This window comes from Bison bison, unplaced genomic scaffold, assembly GCF_000754665.1.
Source record: "Bison bison bison isolate TAMUID 2011002044 unplaced genomic scaffold, Bison_UMD1.0 scf7180017864228, whole genome shotgun sequence".
Taxonomy (NCBI): domain Eukaryota; kingdom Metazoa; phylum Chordata; class Mammalia; order Artiodactyla; family Bovidae; genus Bison; species Bison bison.
The window spans coordinates 6030668-6050441 of NW_011494800.1; the positions used below are offsets into that span (position 1 = coordinate 6030668).

Sequence of the window (19774 nt, forward strand, 5' to 3'; positions counted from 1 at the left end):
GACTGAGCATGCATGCATGGACTTTAGATTGGGATCGTCCAGGTCCGAAGTCCCTGCTTTGCAACAAATATCAATAGTACACGACCTTGGTCAAATTACTCTAATTTTGTCAGCATCATTTTTCCAACGGCATCTGCTCACTTTGTATCTTTGTGTTACATTTTGGTAATTCTAATAATATTTCAAACTCTGTCATTATTCTTACATTTATTAATGTCATCTTTGATGTTACTGTCGCAAAAAGATTACAACTCCGCAAAGGCTCAGATGATGGTTAGAGTTTTTCAACAATATTTTTTATTAAGGTATATATGTTGTTTTCTTTTAGGCATAATACTATTGCACACATAATAGATTTTGGTATAGTGTAAACATAACTTTATTGGGAAGCCAAAAAATTCATATGACTTGTTTTATTGCAACAATCACTTTTTTGTGGTGGTCTGGAACTGAACTCATAACATCTCTGAGGTGTGCCCATATTACAATGAGCTAAATGTTGAGGCACAGAGAACTGAGACTGTGGATCTATCTGCAAAGTTGCCAATGGGTGTCTCTCAGACATGTGAGGGAAGCTTTAACTAAACCAGTTTAGTACTTGTAAATAATAATAGTTATTACTCTTTTCCCAGTTTAACCAGTCATCTACATTTGAGCTAAGAATCAGAAAAGGGAGGGGGAAGAAGTAATATTTAAGTTGTGTTTAAAGAGAATCTTTAAATTATCAATTTGAGTAAGAATTCATTTTTCACAGAGGTCCTTACTTTGTGCAGCAAATTGTGTAGGTGCTATGTGGCATACAAAGACCATAACACAGGTCTTGGCCCTCCAGGGGATTTCAGACATTATATAAAGCATTATGAAGACCTGGACATGAGTGAGGGGCTCACAATCATTAGAGGAGGGAAAGAACCCATGGATGGGGTGGGGATAAGGCTGAACTTGGACAATTTCATACAGGAGACAGTATTTGAGCATTTTTAGTTGAAACAAAGTATATAATCCATTTTAAAGATAATTTTCCACGCACTTGGAATAGTTTAAGGCAGATAGGAAACAGTGGGTTTGTGAATCCCAGGGAAAATTCTGGGACTGCAAATAGTTAAGTTTGATGAAAGAAATGGGTAGGAGGATAATGAAAGGTCTGGTTGCAAAGGTACGCTGGGGATATGCTGGGAAACTTGGGATTTCATTTTGTGGTGGATGCCAGACTTTTGATTAGAGAAATAATGCATAATTATTTATGTAAGTATGGATGAGAGGACTATTCAAACATCAGCCACAGTTCTTAATATATATAGTTAAAATATATTTTTTTCATTTATAACTTATAGGAGAGCTTTAATAAAATGCATGTACAATAAATAATTCATACTTAAAAATGCTCCTCAGATAGCTTCATGCCTTTTCAGTAGAAGAGGCCACAAGACCAGGGAAATCAGAAGGCAATCTCAATAATTCTTCTACTTCTTCTTGCAAAGCCTCTGCTTTCTCATGCAACAGCATCTACAATAAAAAAATCAAGATGTGAAGCAAAAATATGCATTGTTAGGGAACTGCTAACATTTTACCACCATCTATTCAATACCTGAATCCTTATGTATCAGCATAATCTAGACATTAAAATTAATAATGAGATTGAAAAATGGTCACTTAAGAACAGCAATTATAGTAAATGAAGCTGAGGCATTTAAAGCCATTTTAGCTGATCACTACATTTGGTATACCAAAAATAACGGAGCTTTAATACTCTCAAAGGTTTGTTTTATTGAAGACTCAGCCACTTAAAATTAACTTTTAACCTATAAAATTTAAGACAGGTTTGAAAAAATTTAATTGGTTCTTAAAAATGTTACCCTATATATATAGATTTTATTAATCCTCACAGTTTAGTATGCTATCTTTTAAAAACCTATTGAGAGAGTTAAAGCTTGGGGCCCTTTAGGGATCAAACCAGTCAATCCTAAAGGAAATCAGTCCTGAATATTCATCGGAAGCACTGATGCTGAAGCTGAAGCTCCAATACTTTGGCCACCTGATGCGAAGAACTGACTCATTGGAAAAGACTCTGATGCTGGGAAAGACTGAAGGCAGGAGGAGAAGGGGATGACAGAGGATGAGATGGTTGGATGGCATCATCGACTTGATGGATATGAGTTTGAGCAAGCTCCGGGAGCTGGATGGCATCATCGACTTGATGGACATGAGTTTGAGCGAGCTCTGGGAGTTGGTGATGGACAGGGAGGCCTGGCGAGCTACAGTTCATGGGGTCAAAGAGTCGGACATGACTGAGCAACTGAACTGAACTGAACTGAACTGAAGGAGGAGGTGAATATACTGGCTCATGCTTTCCTTAAGCCTTGTGTGACAATGTATCTTGCCATATACATTAGGCTTTCTATAGGTCCTGAACTAATGATCACACAGCACAATGTCTTACTCATGGAAATGCTTTTCTTAGGCTCTATGTTAAATGATTATAATTGTTAAAAATCCTGCCTGGGAACCTGTTTCTCAGACTTGTACCCCTGATTACACAGCAACAGTGTATCCAGCCCAGAGACCTGGCCCTGGACCTATTCTCCCTGGCTCATCTTGTGCCAAAGTCATCTCAGGATGCATGCCTTGGGAAAGGGGCTGGTGGAACTCTTACAACCTTGAGGTATTCTTTTTATCTGTTCTCAGCAGCCAGTTGAGAAGTATATAAGGCCCCACTTACACTAGTGAGGCAGGTACTCTTTCTACCCACTTCTGATGTCTATGTCAGAAGCTTTCTCTGTTCTGCCACCTTAAAATAAAATTTTGCACACAAAGCTCTGAGTGACTGAGAATCTTCTTTGGTCCCGGAGTTAAATCTTCTCCTTCAAAGACCACAAATCCAGCGGCACCATTTACCATAAGCTGTCACTATCAGTGTTTCAAAGAAAACTTTTATTCAAGCTCCTAAAACTAATATGGTTAATTTCAAAAGGAGCATAATAAACAAAGAAACTATTTCTAACCTATTTCTAAACTGGTACATAGTAGATGTCAATGAATATTTGAATAATGATTTTTCTCCTTTCTTTAAAAACAATGGAAATCAAATGTTGGTATTTGTTGCAGCTGGGTTTGTGTATATTGGTGTGAAATACTTGCATTATTTCTCTTACAACATTTTATAACAAAAAGCTCAATAAAAATCAGAGAAGAAAAAAAACCACTTTCTCTACCAATTTGATATAAAGCATAACACTACGCACATTATTGTGCCTGAAGTTGTCTAATACTTTTAACATTTAAAGTCACTTATTAAATATTTTGGCCATTGATACTGCAGCTCCCTTTGTATACTTTTTTTTTTTTTTGATGTGGACCACTTTAAAAGTCTTTATTAAATTTGTTACAATATTGCTTACGTTTTATGTTTTGGTATTTTGGCTGTAAGGCATGTGACATCTTAGCTCTCAGACCAGGGATTGAACCCATACCCCCTGCATTGGAAGGCCAAGTCTTAACTCCCAGACCACCATGGAAGTTCCCCTTTGTATCTTTAATAATATATAGTCTAACACTATAGTCTTGCTCTACTACTTACTGACTAGCTATGTTTCCTTGGGTAAATCACTTCATTTCTTTAAATCTCATTTATTTATTTATTCAAATATTTGTTAAACATCTACTATAGGCTGAATACCGTGCTAGGTGCTCCAGCAATAAAATAACTACAATTTCAACCCTATCAACCCAAAGAACTCCTTATTTAATAGGACAAGTTGTAGTGTCCTGAGAGGGCTGTCACGAAGATCAATCACAGTAATACAAACAATGGGAGAGCCTTTCAAAAAAGTAAGCTGGAAACTTACTTTTCAGTCAGTTCGATTTATATATGACAATAGTATAACAATGAACTTAAAACACACACACACACACAACTATACAATTTCAGACCACAAGGATGGAAATATAGTTGAGATCAAGAAGGAAATAATCCCTTGCTATTGAGTTGTTAAATTGTGTCCAACTCTTAGACACGATGCCATGGACTGTAGCCTGCCAGGCTGCTCTGTGCATTGGATTTTCCAGGCAAGAATATTAGAGTGGGTTGCCTTTTCCTTCTCCAGGGGATGTTCTTGACCCAGGGATTGAACCTATGTCTCCTGCACTGGCAGGTGAATTCTTTACTGCTGAGCCACCTGGGCGGCCAAATAACCCCTAACTGCTGCGTAACGGATTTACCCACATGGGGCAGGAGGGTAGTGACAAACTGGGTTGCAACTAGCAAAGTGTAACCAGGAGAGTGAATAACCTAAAAGTAGACTGTTGACTACAGGTGAAAGAAACAGAAAAGAGAAACCTTTGGGGGCAACAAGAGCTGTTTTCAAGCATGTGAAAAACCACCAAACGAACAAAAAAAGAGCCTGGTTGCAGACGGTAGTACTACGATACCATGGTAGGCATTTTAAGGCAGCCTCATTATACTGGGATGCTGTTTGTAACACTGAGTCCAAAAATAGAACTTAGTTCTCCAGGTTGTAAATTCCTTGTCAGTGGGGGTGTTTAAAGGTGAGAAGACCAGATGTTGGGGATGCTGAGGAAAGGATTTCTGTGACAAGAGTAGTAGGAGGCGGAATTTAATGAGTTCAGAGTTCCTTATATGTCAGTGAACTCTTAAAAGTGCCTTTATTTTTTGGGAGATCCTTTTTCTCTTTTTAACAAGCCTTGTATCATAACATGTGCACTATTTTTATCCACATATGTGAATATATATTTTTGTGCCTATAGTTAATATGTCTAAAGTATAAGGAGATAACTGTAAAATATCATAAAGATTAAAAAATGCCTTGTTTGCTTACCTTGGCTGATGAAACAATTTGCTTGGCCTGGCGTCTTGATAAATGATCAATTGTCCTTATCAGCACTTCAGGATTTGCATTAGCTAAGTGCGTTAGACTTTTATAACCTGCATTGTATAACTGTCTTGCTCGTCCCTGAAAAGTATTTATAAAAATCATTAGGATCAGAATTGGGGATTAGGAAAAAATAATTAAGGATTTCACTGAAGGGAAAAATTCACTTGCAAGAGATAGGAATAAACTAAGATAATAAAGTAAATATGAAAAGATGACACATCAGAATCTGAAGGAATTTTAAAAGTGTTTTAAAAGAATTTTAAAATAATTTGGGTGGCTCCAATCTGACTGCAAGAGAGCTAGCTTTCTGTGCAGGTGAAGTCAATTGATGTGTGCTGCAATCAGAAATCGGAGAAGGCAGTGGCAACTCACTCTAGTACTCTTGCCTGGAAAATCTCATGGGTGGAGAAGCCTGGTGGGCTGCAGTCCATGGGGTCGTGAAGAGTCAGACACAACTGAGCGACTTCACTTTCACTTTTCACTTTCATGCATTGGAGAAGGAAATGGCAACCCACTCCAGTGTTCTTGCCTGGAGAATCCCAGAGATGGGGGAGCCTGGTGGGTTGCCGTCTATTGGGTCGCACAGAGTCGGACACAACTGAAGCGACTTAGCAGCAGCAATCAGAAATTAGAAACCTGGGGACTTCCCTGGTGATCCAGTGGTTAAGAATCCACCTTCCAATGCAGAAGATGTGGGTTCAATCCCTGGTTAAGGTTAGGATCCCACATGCTGTGGGGCAACTAAGCCCACGTGCCACAGAGAGAAAGTCACGTGCCACGACAGGTCCCACGTGCCACAATGAAGATACCCCACGCCCCAAATAAGACCCAACACAGTAAAAATAAATAAATTAAATATTAAAAAAACAGAAATAAAAAACTCCTTAGGGCACTTGGGGAAGGGGCATTAGTTCAGATCCCCAATCAAATGTTTTAGTTCAGTATCCCTAGAATGTTCTCACTATCTACACTCTACTCCCTGGAGTGTGTGTGTGAGTGTGTGTATGTGTGTGCACGCTTTCCCAAGCAGAATTCCTCTGGTTTAAGAACTTAATAACAGAATAAACAGAAAACAAGGGTTGATCAAAAATAGAAAGCTGAGAAACCAGCCGAGGAAACCTTCATCTCATTCTCTTAGAAAATGAAAATGACTCTCACTGCCACTGAGTGGCCACCACCTTCCACAAGCACTGTCTAAACTCACAGCAGGTGAGTCTCTGCTGGAGAGGAGGAAGGCACGGCACACACGCATGCTTGGAGCAAAGAGGGGTGGCGCATGCACTTGGGGAGAATCACCCTGTTTCTACCGTTACATTTATCCACAAATGTGATTTTTCATCAGGACTGCTTCTGGATTGACAGGGATTTCGGGGAGGCCATGGCAGCAATTTATTAAAAACAAATACAACAGATTCCTGTGATAAATGAGCAATATGGCTATTGTTGCCACTTACCCTGTGACACAAAAGTAAAACCTGATTTTTCTGTGAGCTGAAATCATCTCAGTTGGGGAGCTAAGAAGTTACTAACCTCTAAAACCCCAGTCACTTCCATGAGTGGGATTAGCTCTGCCTTTACACAGTAGGTCAGCTTCTTGGTGAGTTCTCCCAAAAGGGCCCTGTAAACCCAGAACTCCTCAAGCTCCTGCAAAACACAGAGATTTGCAGAATTGAAATGTCGTAAGTTATTTCAGAATCCAGTATGTGTGGTAGGGGGCTTAGAAAGGACTCACCCTTTGGTAAACTCTGGAAGTTGGGAAAGCAAGAGATGAACAATGACTCTGAGCAAAATTACTATGAGGAAACATGGCAGACGTGGAGGGATTTGAACAGAACGCTTTTAGGATGAGGACAAAGAGTGTAAACTGAAAAATAAGTCAACAGGAAGAATTCTAGGGAGAGGGGCTCGGGAGAGAGGGAACACATGTATACCCATGGCCGATTCATATTGATGGCAAAAAACATCACAATACTGTAATTATCCTCCAATTAAAATAAGTAAATAAATATTTTTAAAAAGAGTTCTGTTCACTTTGACCAAAGCATCAACAAGACATGCAAAGCATGTATCCTCTAGTCAATGGAATTACCTCACAGAAATGTAACACACAGGAGGAGAATGCCGCAGCTGCGGAGAGAAGGCTTTGTATATATCCTCGAGGCATGTTAAACTTTTCAGACACACTCCAAATGTTGGTCTCTTTGAGCAAAGTATAAAGAATGAAAGACAGGTACAGTCTGTTGACAATGTTCTTGTCCACTTTCTAGAAAGACATAAATAAATTCATGTATTGGACCTGCTTAAAAGGTACATCACATTCAAACTGGATAAAAGGGAATGAGAATGACGCTGTACACAGCAGGGAGAGGACAGAGTGGTTCTACAGAAACAAATCGAAGTCAAAACAATTGTACTTTAGGTTAGTTCAAACTATTAGTTTTTCCAAGTCTATAAAAAAAGAGATAAGTCAAACTGTTTCCAATTTAAATTTCCTTCTGTAGGGAGTGTAGTGTGTTGAACTGTCCCTCCTCAAAAGATATACTCAATTCCTAACCCTTGGTGCCTCTGAACGTGACCTGATTTGGAAACAGCATCTCTGCAGATGTAATTAGCAAAGGATCTTGAGATGAAGCCATCCTGGATATATAGGGGGCCCTTGAGCCCATTAGTCAATGACTGATATCCTTATAAGAGAGGATGTGAGTGACAGAGAAAGTGGTGTGAAGACGGAAGGAGGTAGACTGTGGTGAGATGGAGACTACAAGGATTGCTAACAACCACCAAAGGCCATGAGAGAGGCAAGATGGCTCTTCCTCAAGCCTCCAGAAGGAACAGCTCTGCCAGCATCTTGATTTCAGACTTCTGGCCTCCTGACCTGTAACAGAATAAAGCTCTGTTGTTTTAAGACACCTGGTTTGTGCTAATTTGTGACGGCAGCCTTAGGAAAAGAAGACGGGACGAGAAGGAGATGGGGAAACCTTTACGTTTTCTGTAGAATTTAGAGTGTTGAGTGTTAGTCGCTCGGTCGTGTCCAGCTCTTTGCGACCCCATGGACTGGAGCCCACCAGGCTCTGTCCATGGAATTCTCCAGGCAAGAATGCTGGAGTGGGTTGCCATGCCCTTCTCCAGGGGATCTTCCTGCTGGTCTCCTGTATTGCAGGCAGATTCTTTCACTGTCTGAGCCACTGAGCCACCAGGGAAGCCCCAGGTAGTACTTACAGGTTGGGTGTATATATACACACACACACACACACATATATACATATATATATTACCATATGTATATATGACTGATTATAAATTAGACAAATATGTTTATTTAGATAAATATGTTAATAAGCTTGTTTATATTGTAAACTAAGAGTAAATATTAGCTTCTATGACTTAAACCTGGTCATGGTAAATAATTAATGTTTCCAGAAGTTAAAACACTGAAAGAGAAATGCTTCCTGTAGTTGATAATTTCTATTCTGTATATCTGCTTTGGCCTGTGGTGCCTAGTGATTATTTTTTGTGTAAAGTATTTCATAGCTAATACCAAGTAACTCAGAAACTGAGTAATGTATGCTTGAAATCAGAGGAAAAAAAGAATGAACTTTAAAGAGAAAAGGGAGGATATAGTTTTAAAATATAAAATTATATCCTCTACTATAGTAAAAGAATGTTTAAGATGAGAACTGAGAATGTTTGAGAACTTAGATGAGTACACTGAAGGACATAAGAGTTTTAGATTCTGTATGTTTGATACTAGATCACCCTTTTAAAAGCTTTAAGCTGAAAAAGCATGATAGTTGAATAACAACTAGGAAAAGATCACTTTTTAATTTCCTAACTTTAATGCACCTTCATTATTAACTATAAATTGAGTCAATGGAGATTTTTGCTTAGAATGTACTTTCTAAGCCAAGAAAAATGACATAATTGTATTACATGGCGAGATAAGTCACTTTATGCCAATTTCAAGACCTTTTACAAGAAATGTTTAAAGTAAAGGTCCTTTTCAATGTGGAGAAATCAAGTAGATATTAAGCAAATAAGTTCTCTAGAAATTTGTTTAAAAAGATACTTCTAAAGTATTAAACTAGTAACTTGTTCATTTGTAATTAAGATAAATCCATGCTCATACAATTTTAAATAATTATACATTGAACAAACATTTATTGACATGTTTTATAAAATGTAACAAAAATAAATTCTGATTCAAGTTTCAACAGATGCATTATTGTAACATGATTTTATAAGTGTTTATTACTTGGTAATGAGCTCCAGATTAATTTTTTTTAATATATTTTAGAGTTGGAAACAAAAGGTTTAAGAAATATTTTTATTCAACATTCTGAAGGTCTAAACAATAGTCACTTCTGAGGTAGAAGGTCCAATCTAAATATTGAGAACAGGAATACTGAGGTACCATGCATTTACACTTTTATGATACCTCAATACAGGGGACAGCTTCACCATTCAATTCAAATGTAAGTAAAATATCTTCCATTTTTCAAAATGAAACAGTAATATCTATATAAATTTAAAAGATATACAGGGAAATGGTAGGTAAGATCATTAGGCTTCAATGAAGATTAGATTACCAAAGGAAATGAAAATTGAAAAAAAAAGTGTAAGTATTATGAGGCAGAAAATTATGTTAATTAAGGAAATGAATGTGTGTTTGCCAAAGAATTATTTTTACTTCTTGTACAGTTAGTGGCGTATTCAGCACTTGATTCTTGTTTGTTGACTTAACTTTAAAAAACAAAAATATGAGATATCACACAAGAGTACTTGGCTTCTCTGCTTCAACCTTCTAAAATGCTTTATGTACTTCAAGTACATTGGTAGTTCTTTGGGACAACGAAAAGCACCAACAAAAACAAAAATCCAAAAACTCATCTTATGTTATAAGACGAGTGGATGCGAAGTGGACGCTTAAGAAAAAGTTTCTAGAAAACTTTTCTCCCATGAACTGAACTTATTTCAGGATTCTTTTCTATAACATTGTGAAAATATTTTACAATTGTTATGATTTAAACCATAATAAGGAGCCTAAGAAAAATAGATTAATAAGGTTTACCTTTTCCTATGCTAAGAGCCTTAGACATGCATGACTATTTTAGGAATACAAAGGGACACAAAAAAGGGCCATCACAACCACCCAGAAATAACATTATTTTTAAAATATACCTAAATTTCTGGTTTGCAAATGTTTTGAATAGTAAAGTGGTAATTATTTTATTAAAGACAAAAAAGTGAACCGAAACGATCAAATCAACAAAGGAGATGAGATGACAGCATTAATTTCTGTTACCTGAACTTAGCTATTTAGGAAAGAAAAAAAAAAAAACTATGGTACGTACCTTTCTAATAGCTTGACCTGATGCTTTCTTCCCAATAAAGTTCTCAGAGACTCCAACCAGAGCAGCGACATTTTGTTCTGCTGGACTGAGTTGGTTAAACTACACAGAAAAAGAATATAGAGAAAAATTAAACTGTAACTTTAAAAAGTCTGCCATTAACCAAATCTAGTAGTCATATCACATTTTCATTATGATAAAATCTATGAAAAATAACACAAATTTTACTTACAAGTATTGCGAGTATTGTATTACAAGTAATACAAATAACAGAAGTATTTACTTACAAGTATTTTACTTACAAGCTTGCAATACTGAATGAACTTAAAAGACATGGCCACAAATACTGTAACCATGGTCTATGATTTTCTTGGATTGTGTTTATGTTTCATACGGGAGATGTGTGGGGAGGGAGAGGAGGGAAAGCTTTTGGAAGTAACTGCACTGTTTATATACATGTGTTTGTGTGCATGTACTCAGTCATGACCAACCCATGGACTATAACCTGCCAGGCTCCTCTGTCCATGGGATTCTCCAAGCAAGGATACTGGAACAGGTTGCCATTTCCTGCTCCAGGGGATCTTTCTGACCCAGGGATCAAACCTGCGTCTCCTGCATTGGCAGGTAGATTCGTTACCACTATGCCACCTGGGAAGACCTGCATACTGCCACTGCCTGTTCAGAGTAAAATCATAGTAGACTGTACTCTACCACTTGGTTTTGTAATAGGTACAGCCAGTTCCACCTTGATACTGGTGATAAAGATGATTATTCCTTCTCAGGTATCAACATCACTGGGCTTGGTGTGACAGGACATGACACCATGTGTGACTCTGATAGAGCTTTCATGTAATTAAACTCTCAACCATCAGCAATGGTTTTCTTTACATTTCAGGCATTAGAAAATGTAGTGGTCCCCACATCGCAAGAGTAACCACCTTGAGGGGATAGGGACCAGACATGGTCCTTTCTTCTCTTCTGCACCTTACTTTATTTTTTCGACAATGAACATGTTTACATTTAACAGAAAATATTTAAGTGAAACAAACAAAAAATGCTCTTGCCATAAAAAGTATTAGTCACTCAGTCATGTCTGACTCTTTGCAGTTCCCATGGACTAACCCACCAGGCTTCTCCATCCATGGAATTCTTGAGGCAAGAATACTGGACTGGGTTGCCATTCCACTTCTCTGGGAGATCTTCCTGAGCCAGGGATCGAACCCAGGTCTCCTGCATTGCAGACAGATTCTTTATCGTCTGAGTCTTTTTTCTGGCTATGAAAATATACTTGAAATTGGTCTTTTCATCTTTCAAAAGGCCCGATTTCAAATATATTTTAGTAGCAAAAAAAATGAATAATCACATGATAAAAAATCATATTGTGATTAATTATTTTAGCCTGTATTGCAAAATCTTATCTTCTCACCTGCCTGAAGTATATCATCCAATCAGGGTCACACTGAGAAGCCATATCATAGGGAGTTGTTAAGTAGATTAGATGAAGAAGGCTTTCGAGCATAAGTCCCTCAAGACCTTTCTTCAAGTCTCTGTAAAGGATGTCACAATAAGCCAAATCTATAGTTCCTAAAAGAAAGACACAAAGAGTTCATTTTTCATAATCACCAAAGGAGGAAAGAAGTGATTTTAAAGAAAATCTGGTTTACCTAAATATAGAATAAGTCTTGAGGGACTTCCCTGGTGGGTGAGTGGCTAAGTCACCATACTCCCAGTACAGGGGGCCCAGGTTCTACCCCTGGTCAGGGAACTAGATCCCACATGTCACAAATAAGAGTTTGAGTGCCACAACTAAAGATCCCTCAGGGCCAAAAAAAAAAAATTTCTTTACAATTTCTTACTATGTAACTTAGCACAAAACTTAGGAGGTCATTTTGATATTATAGTATCCATCAACATTTAGTAAGTACATACCTTCTGACCTAATTAATCTATTTTTGGGAATCTAACCTAAAGAAACATCTCCACACATATCCAAAAATACAGGAACAGAGATGCCCTTGTTTATAACAGAGAAAAATCAGAAACAGTATAAACGTCCATCAATAGGGGAGTGGTTGAATACATTACGGTATCCATAGTATGGATGACTGTTGTACTAAAAGAAAATGAGGTAGATTTAAAGGGACTGATGTGTGAAGATGCTCATGATATTTTATAAGTGGGGAAAGCAAGCTGCCTCCAAATACTTATACTATTCAACACGTATGTGTGTGCACGTGTGTGTGCTATATATATAGTACATATCTATATATGCATACATACATGTAACACAAACATAAATATACATACACAAAATATTTAGAAGAATATATATCAAATTGTTATGAAATTTACAGAAAATGTCTAGAAATTGCTACTGCTATTCTTGGTAGGATAGTAAGATTTGTATGATTGCTGGGGTAGGCGAGCATAAAGAAGGGAGGATCATCTTTTCCTTCATGTAATTACTTGCAATTCTAAACATTTTTCAACTTTTAAAAATTGAAGTAGTTTAACAGTTTGTAAGATAAGATTATTATTATTAATATGAAATTGCAAATCTAATTTAGAGTTACAGAAAATTTCTATTTTTTCTGATGCATTTCCTCAGATTCACAGTCAGAGTCAGGTAAGCTCTTACCCTTAAAAGAAGCTCGTCCCAACTTTGTGATATGAAAATTATTTTGGAACTCTTCTTTGGACCCACACATAGTATCCTTTTGTAGAAGTCCTTTTTCTGTCAAGTATCTAAGTGATTCCATAGTTATTTCCCAGAGACTTTTTTCTTTCAACAAAACCTTCTGCTGAACACCAAAAAATGTACCACTCATAAAACGATATATGTCATCCAGGTTTGTTGCAATCTGAAACAATTCAGGATACCATTAGAGCAGCTTCTCTAATTCAAGGCATCATTTTGAATGAATAATTCATCAACATGAGGACTCATTTCCATACCTCAAAGCTATTCAAATAAAAAATCAATATAAAATCTACATAGTTGCATAAAGGTACTTTTATAATATTTTAAAATGACAAGAAAAAAAATTGAAGGAAGAATATATTTATCATATTTATACTCTTAATGAAGACGTCTACACATTTCTGATTCAAAAACTCCTTAGGTTTTTGAGTAATTTTTCACAGTATCTCCAAAGTTGTGCCCTCTGCTCACTCCCCACTAGTTATCACTAATTCCCACTCGGCCTCCTTCAGAAATCCTCCCTCCGTCCCCTTCCAGTCACATGTGAAAATATTCTTTAGCTCTAAAAATTGTATTAAAAAAACCACATATGGAAAACACAACTGAAAGTCTGCACTAAAGCAGGATCTGGCAATACTCTCCCTGACATTTTACCTGAAAATAAACAGCAGTTTTCTACCTCTTTTTGTCTCTCACATCCCCATCTCCTTTCCTTGTTATTTTGCTGCCTTTTTTTTCTCCCCCCAACTCACTGTTTAAAACTTATAATAGCAATGGTGGTATTCAGACATAGAGCTGACTCTGAGTGTGCATAACTTACAATAGCCAATTTCAATGAGATCAGCATGTTATACTAAAATACAGTCAATCAATGAGCATATTTCTGTTTCAATTCCGATGATATTTCAGTGGGAAAACTTAAGTAGTAATTTCACAGTAAACCAATATAAAGGGTAACAAAAAATATTATGGAGCAGGGACATTTCCTATTGCTTTTTCTCCTTTTAATAAAAGTCCATCCTTAACATAATATTCATTCAGGCTAAAACTGCACTTTTAAGATATTCAAGAACTGATACTCAGTTTATAGATTATCAACATACTTAGTTTCTATATTGTTTTTTAACTGAGTACAGTTACTACTGGGGGTAAACAAACAAACAAACCCCTTTACTTGATCCTTCTAGCTACCATCACATTATCTTTGTATCCCTCTGTAAAAACTTTCAGACATAGTGATTTTAACCCCCTGGGATAGCTTCTATCTCTGGCTTCTCAAAGCTGGGTTCTCCACTGTTGCCCCAACCTGCAAGTTCAGCCATGACCAACTCTAAAGCCAGACCATAATTCAAGTATTTACTGAATGCCAACCACATACCAGGCACTATGCTAGTCACTGGGATTTGGTGATACAGGAGAATAAACGTGGACCTGTCCCAGGGCTTCATTCCAGGGGGGTAAAGTTATCAGCCAAAGAAAGTCACTAACAAGAATACAACGACAAACTGATGGGTGCTACAAAAGGAAAGAAGGGTGTTTCTATAAATAGCATCCAAGAGACTGACTGCACCAGGCGGTAAAGGAAGGCTTCCCCAAGGAAGAGGTGGTGAAGCGCAAGTCTGACGGTGGAGTAGGAGTGGGTGAGGGTGAAACGAGACAGAGAGCTGAGATGAATGAGCCCCAGGCTTGCAGACCACCGCGGTAGGAAGGGCACAGAACGTGAAATGCACACAGAAGGACAGTGTGTGTGGAGTGCAGAGTATAAGAGCGTGTTGAGAGATGATAAGGATGCAGAGAGAGGCGAGGCCAAATCCACACAGTGCTGCTGCTGTTGTTCAGTTGCTCAGTCATGTCTGACTCTTTGCGACCCCATGGACTGCAGCATGCCAGGCTTCGTGATAAGGGCTTCCCAGGTGGCTCAGCAGTAAAGAATCTACCTGCCAATGCAGGAGATGAGGATCCGATTCCTGCGTCGGGAAGATCCCCTGGAAAAGGAAATGGTAACCCACTCCAGTATTCTTGCCTGGAGAATTCCATGGATAGAGGAGCCTGGTGGGCTACAGTACATGCGGTTGCAAACAAGTCGGACATGACTCAGTGACTAAACAAGACCGTGATAAGGGATCTGGACTCAATCCTAACAGCAGTGGGAAACAACTGCTAACAAACTTTAGGCAGAAAGGGATTTATATTTGGAGAAGATCGATCTATTGAAGAATAATATGGAGAGGGTGTGGGAAGGGAGGGCACAGCTGATGCCAGACCAGCTGGGCGAGCATCACAAGGATCTAGGCAGGACCTCAGCACCTGGAAAAGAGTGTGCAAGCAGCCTATGTGACCTCTTTTTGCCTCGGATTCTTTTTTGTGTGAAAGCAGAACTATACTATTTCATTCAAAGGTATAAAAACATTAGAGATAAAAACATATCAAGTGTCTAGCAGGGTGTCTGAAACATAGTTGTGAGAAATGATCACTGGAGGCTCCCTGCATCCCACGGCGCGACAAGTGTGTCGAATTCCTGCAGTTTCCATCTCTCCCACCAAAACCTAGTGTCCCCAAGGATGCCCACCTCCACCCTCCTGCCTCTTGACCTCACCCTGCCCTTGTTGCCTCTCACCCTATCCCACTGGTTGTTTCTGTCTGGAGGACTTGACTTCTTCAGTTCTAACCCCAAAGATTTTTCTGCCTCTCCACCCTGTCTGTAATTCCAGCCTCCTTCCAGAACTAGGGCCCTGTGGTGAAGCCCTACCTCAACGTAAAGGAAGAACCCCGATGGCCTGTTCTTCTCAGCACAGGGCCCAGGAGCCTCGTAAGGGCAGGTTTGGAACAACAGTTGCCTACCGGCTAATCTCCTGAGCTGACTCTGCCTGGTCTTCTTGCTGCTGTACTTCAATTGTTAACACAGAATTTAACTGAAACTGTTGAGCCCTATGGATCTGGCATCGCAGGCCCATAAAACCAACCCTTGTGGCCAAGTCGGTTCCCCCAGGATTCCTGTACCTGAGTGCACTCGTCTCAAGTGAAGCCTCAATTCCATTGCCTTGCATGGAGTCCTAACTCATGACATACACGTATTTGTCAGATGTGTATTTTCTTCCTGCCTTTTCACTGCTTAAGTAGCATCTTTTGAAGAGAATTGTAAAAATATGAGGTCTATTTATTTTTTTCTTTCATGATTTATGTTTTTTGTTTTCCTTATAAGAAATCTTTCCCTACCCTAAGGCATTTCCAAATAGATTTCAGTATTGATCTGTAATTTCTTTAAAAAAAAAAAAAAGAACAAAACCTGTTGAGATTTTGATTGGGACTGCACAGAATTTATAGACCAATGTCGGAAGAAGTAACATCTGAACAAAAGTGAGTGCTCCAATTCATGAAGATGGTATCTCTCTCCGTTTCTTTAGGTCTTGTTTAATTTCTCTCAGCAGTGTTTTATAGTTTTTGGTGAGTTTTAAGTGAGAGTAATTTACACAGGGTAACAAGAGACAGAGCTGTGACCGGGACACAGGTATGTGTGACATGAGAGCCCTTGCTCTAAATCACCACAAAACACTTTGACGATTTCTCCACTGATATGTGACTGTGCTACAAGTCTTCAGTCTAGTATTTAAGCACTCTCTCCCATCCTCTCCAACAATGGCACACAGTCTGGCCCAACTTTTTCCACCCAACTTTCTACTCTTAGGTTATCTTCAGCCTTTCTCTATAGCTACAATATCCAGTCTATTGACTGTTATTCCACATCATCTTAAGGTTTCTCATCTTTCAATTTAAGTATCTGGAATGGCTTATTCCTTCCCTCTGTTCATCTAAAACCTCTATCACCTTCAATACTCAGGACTAATTCCTTTCCTTTTCTGTAGCCTTTGGCTCTTATAAAATGCCAGGGGATAAAATATTACACCATTCATCTGTAAGGCGACCAAAATGGTCTCATGATATCTTTTACTTATCAATTACCTTTGGAACTTTCACTTACACCAATTTGGGATAATAAAGGTAGGCTATATGATAGATTAAGAGTCCTGGTTTTTAGTTAGATAAAGCTGAATTCAAACCCTGGCTTTACCAGTTTGGGACTGAGAGACCTTGGGCACAAGAGAATAAGCCTAAAAAAGAGGTTTTACTCAAGAATAACCTGAAGAAAGAGAGTCAATTTCTAATCTTAGGGAAAAGAGTGTTTTCCCATTGTGCCCCACCCAACTTTTTTTTTTTTTTAATTTTCTGCCTGATAAAGGCTATACTGACTTCACAAATGTTTATTTTATATACATATATATATAGTCAGAGGACTTACAGGGGATCTTTTCTTACTAAAGCAGAGATGCTGGATTATCTGTCATTAGGACCCATGCTTCTAAGGCTCCTTTATCCCCCACAGTATCCGCCAAAGTCTCTTACTTGTAATGGATGCCCAGTTATTATTCATTCCATACAATTCAAAGGATTAAAAATCCACAAATAAATCCAGTTTTAGATTTATCATGTCATAGACTGCTCTTTCTCACATTATATAGAAGTGAACATTTTTTTCAACTTTCTTTACAGTTTTCAAAACTTTTCAACTGCCACTGTCTCAAATAATAGCAATAAGATATAAAAATATTAAAAAAAAAATACCTTCAAACCAATTAAAGAAAGAAACAAAGTCTGGATTCCCTTGGTGAATTCCTGAACAAGATGGCTATAGCAGTTTTCCAATGGTTTGCTTATTAACTGCAATACCTACAAGAGTTAAAGCAATACTATGTTTCACATTATTATAAAAAATAAATTGTGTTCCATATAAAATTTTATAATTGCATACATCTTGTGGAGGTTGGGAGAAAGGAAAAACAGAGAGACAAAAAAATAAGAATTTAGCAGGTATCCACATGAAAATGGAAGAAGATAGGGAAAATACTTTTCATTGAAATACTGTATTTATACTTGAATAATACTTGAATACTGAAATAAGTATTCAAGCTACTCTTTCTAATGCTTAATCGCAGAGAAGAAGGAAACATTATTCAAAGGAATATTATTAATTTTTAAAAGATGATATCAAAGGGCGAAATTAAAGACTGAGAAAACACAACAAAACAACCAACTAACAACCAGATTATTACCTGTTGCTTGTCTTTTTCTTGCAATATAAGGATACTCTCCCCAACAGAATCTATTCCAGCACGGCCAGCTCTGCCAATCATCTGTTTATACTGATTCCTCTTTAAAAATTCCTTAGCAACATAGGGTGCTCTTAATATAACTCTATGGAATTGATAAAATTAATTAAAAGTGGTATTAGATCTATACCATTAGCATCTATTTTTAAACTCTTCATTTCATTATTTTTATATGATATTCAATTTAGTGACATATTAACTCAAAATAGTACGTAACTACCATTTACCAGTAGTCTATATGTTATGATGTTCTAGGTTCTTTATGTACATTATCTGTTATCTTACAAAACTTGTGGTGATATTCTTATGTACTTTAATTTTCCTTTACAAAATGGTTGACTGAAGCACAGATAAATAGCTTATAAAAACCAACAAGATTAGTAATTAACAGAACCATAATTTGAGCTTAAGTCTGCTTACCTGCAAAGCTTACGATCAATCCACTATAGCAATAATCTCAAAAGGTTTTTGATTTGATACTCCATAAATGAAAAATCTGACCACGGGCCCCTAACATATGCATATTTATTTATGAATTTGTATTGTCAACTACATAAAATTGCAGATTTATGTATACAGACGTCTATAGCCAGCTTTCCTGTTCAAAGGTAAGAGAAAACGTGTGCTATTTACCTATTCAACCAATTCCTTTATTTATAAATCTCAATGGACAGACAAGATTATCGAATACATGAAGAAAACAAATGACACAGAAGAAAAACAATGAGAACATATAGAATATACATCTTACAGAGACAGATAATACAGGGAACAGAAAAGAACTTTAAAAAACTGAATTAGTATGCACAGAAAATTCTGGAGGGTACTGTATTTATAGAAGAACAGAGTACTATAAAGAAAGAACAATACAAGAAGAGAGTTCTTAGAAATAAAAAATTAATTCATTTAAACAATTCAACTGAAGAACTGAATAATGAATGAATATAGTTAGTGGGATATAATTAAAAACTGATTTTGTAATATAGAAAGTAAAGGAGTTACATAACTCATATAGACTGAAAAACATGTAAGAAAAGTTATGAGAAATGAATGACCAATTTAATTGTCTAACTGAAGTTATAAAAGCAGAGAAACAGAGAAAATGGAAGAAAAGAAATGATATAAGAAATAACTGAAAATAATTACTCTAAGATGAAGAAAGGCATAAAACTTTAGACTGAACATGTACCCAATGGCTAAGCCCTATGAAATCAGAAGTAGCTAGGGACTTCTTTGGTGATCCAGTGGTTAAGAATCTGCCTGCCAAGGCAGGAGACACAAGAGATGTGGGTTGATCCCTGAGTCAGGAAGATCCCCTGGAATAGGAAATGACAACCCACTCTGGTATCCTTGCCTGGGAAATCCCAAGGATAGAGGAGTCTGGTAGGCTACAGTCCACGTGGTTGTGAAGAATCGGATGCAACTGAGCACACACATTACAAAATGTTGAGGTAAAGGAGTTCGTCAAGGCTGCATATTGTCACCCTGCTTATTTAACTTCTATGCAGAGTACATCATGAGAAACGCTGGGCTGGAAGAAGCACAAGCTGGAATCAAGACTGCCGGGAGAAATATCAATAACCTCAGGTATGCAGATGACACCACCCTTATGGCAGAAAGTGAAGAAGAACTAAAGAGCCTCTTGATGAAAGTGAAAGAAGAGAGTGA

General features: G+C 37.6%; 1 protein-coding gene across 5 annotated transcripts in view; it reads right to left on the bottom strand.

The window, feature by feature from the left end:
• Window positions 1-274: 274 nt before the first annotated feature.
• The window catches only part of HELQ (helicase, POLQ-like), a 41161-nt gene continuing 21661 nt past the window's right edge, over window positions 275-19774 (bottom strand). For 3 of the 5 annotated variants that reach the window (XM_010845955.1, XM_010845959.1, XM_010845958.1), the window contains 9 exons: window positions 18050-18191; window positions 17562-17666; window positions 12879-13101; window positions 11667-11824; window positions 10244-10342; window positions 6982-7155; window positions 6423-6536; window positions 4836-4970; window positions 275-1506 (listed from right to left, as the gene is read on the bottom strand). In XM_010845955.1, coding sequence (XP_010844257.1) covers window positions 1399-1506; window positions 4836-4970; window positions 6423-6536; window positions 6982-7155; window positions 10244-10342; window positions 11667-11824; window positions 12879-13101; window positions 17562-17666; window positions 18050-18191 — 1258 coding nt within the window. In that variant the 3' untranslated portion in view covers window positions 275-1398. The remainder of the gene's footprint in view (window positions 1507-4835; window positions 4971-6422; window positions 6537-6981; window positions 7156-10243; window positions 10343-11666; window positions 11825-12878; window positions 13102-17561; window positions 17667-18049; window positions 18192-19774) is intronic. The other 2 variants (XM_010845956.1, XM_010845957.1) reach the window with 2 other exon arrangements.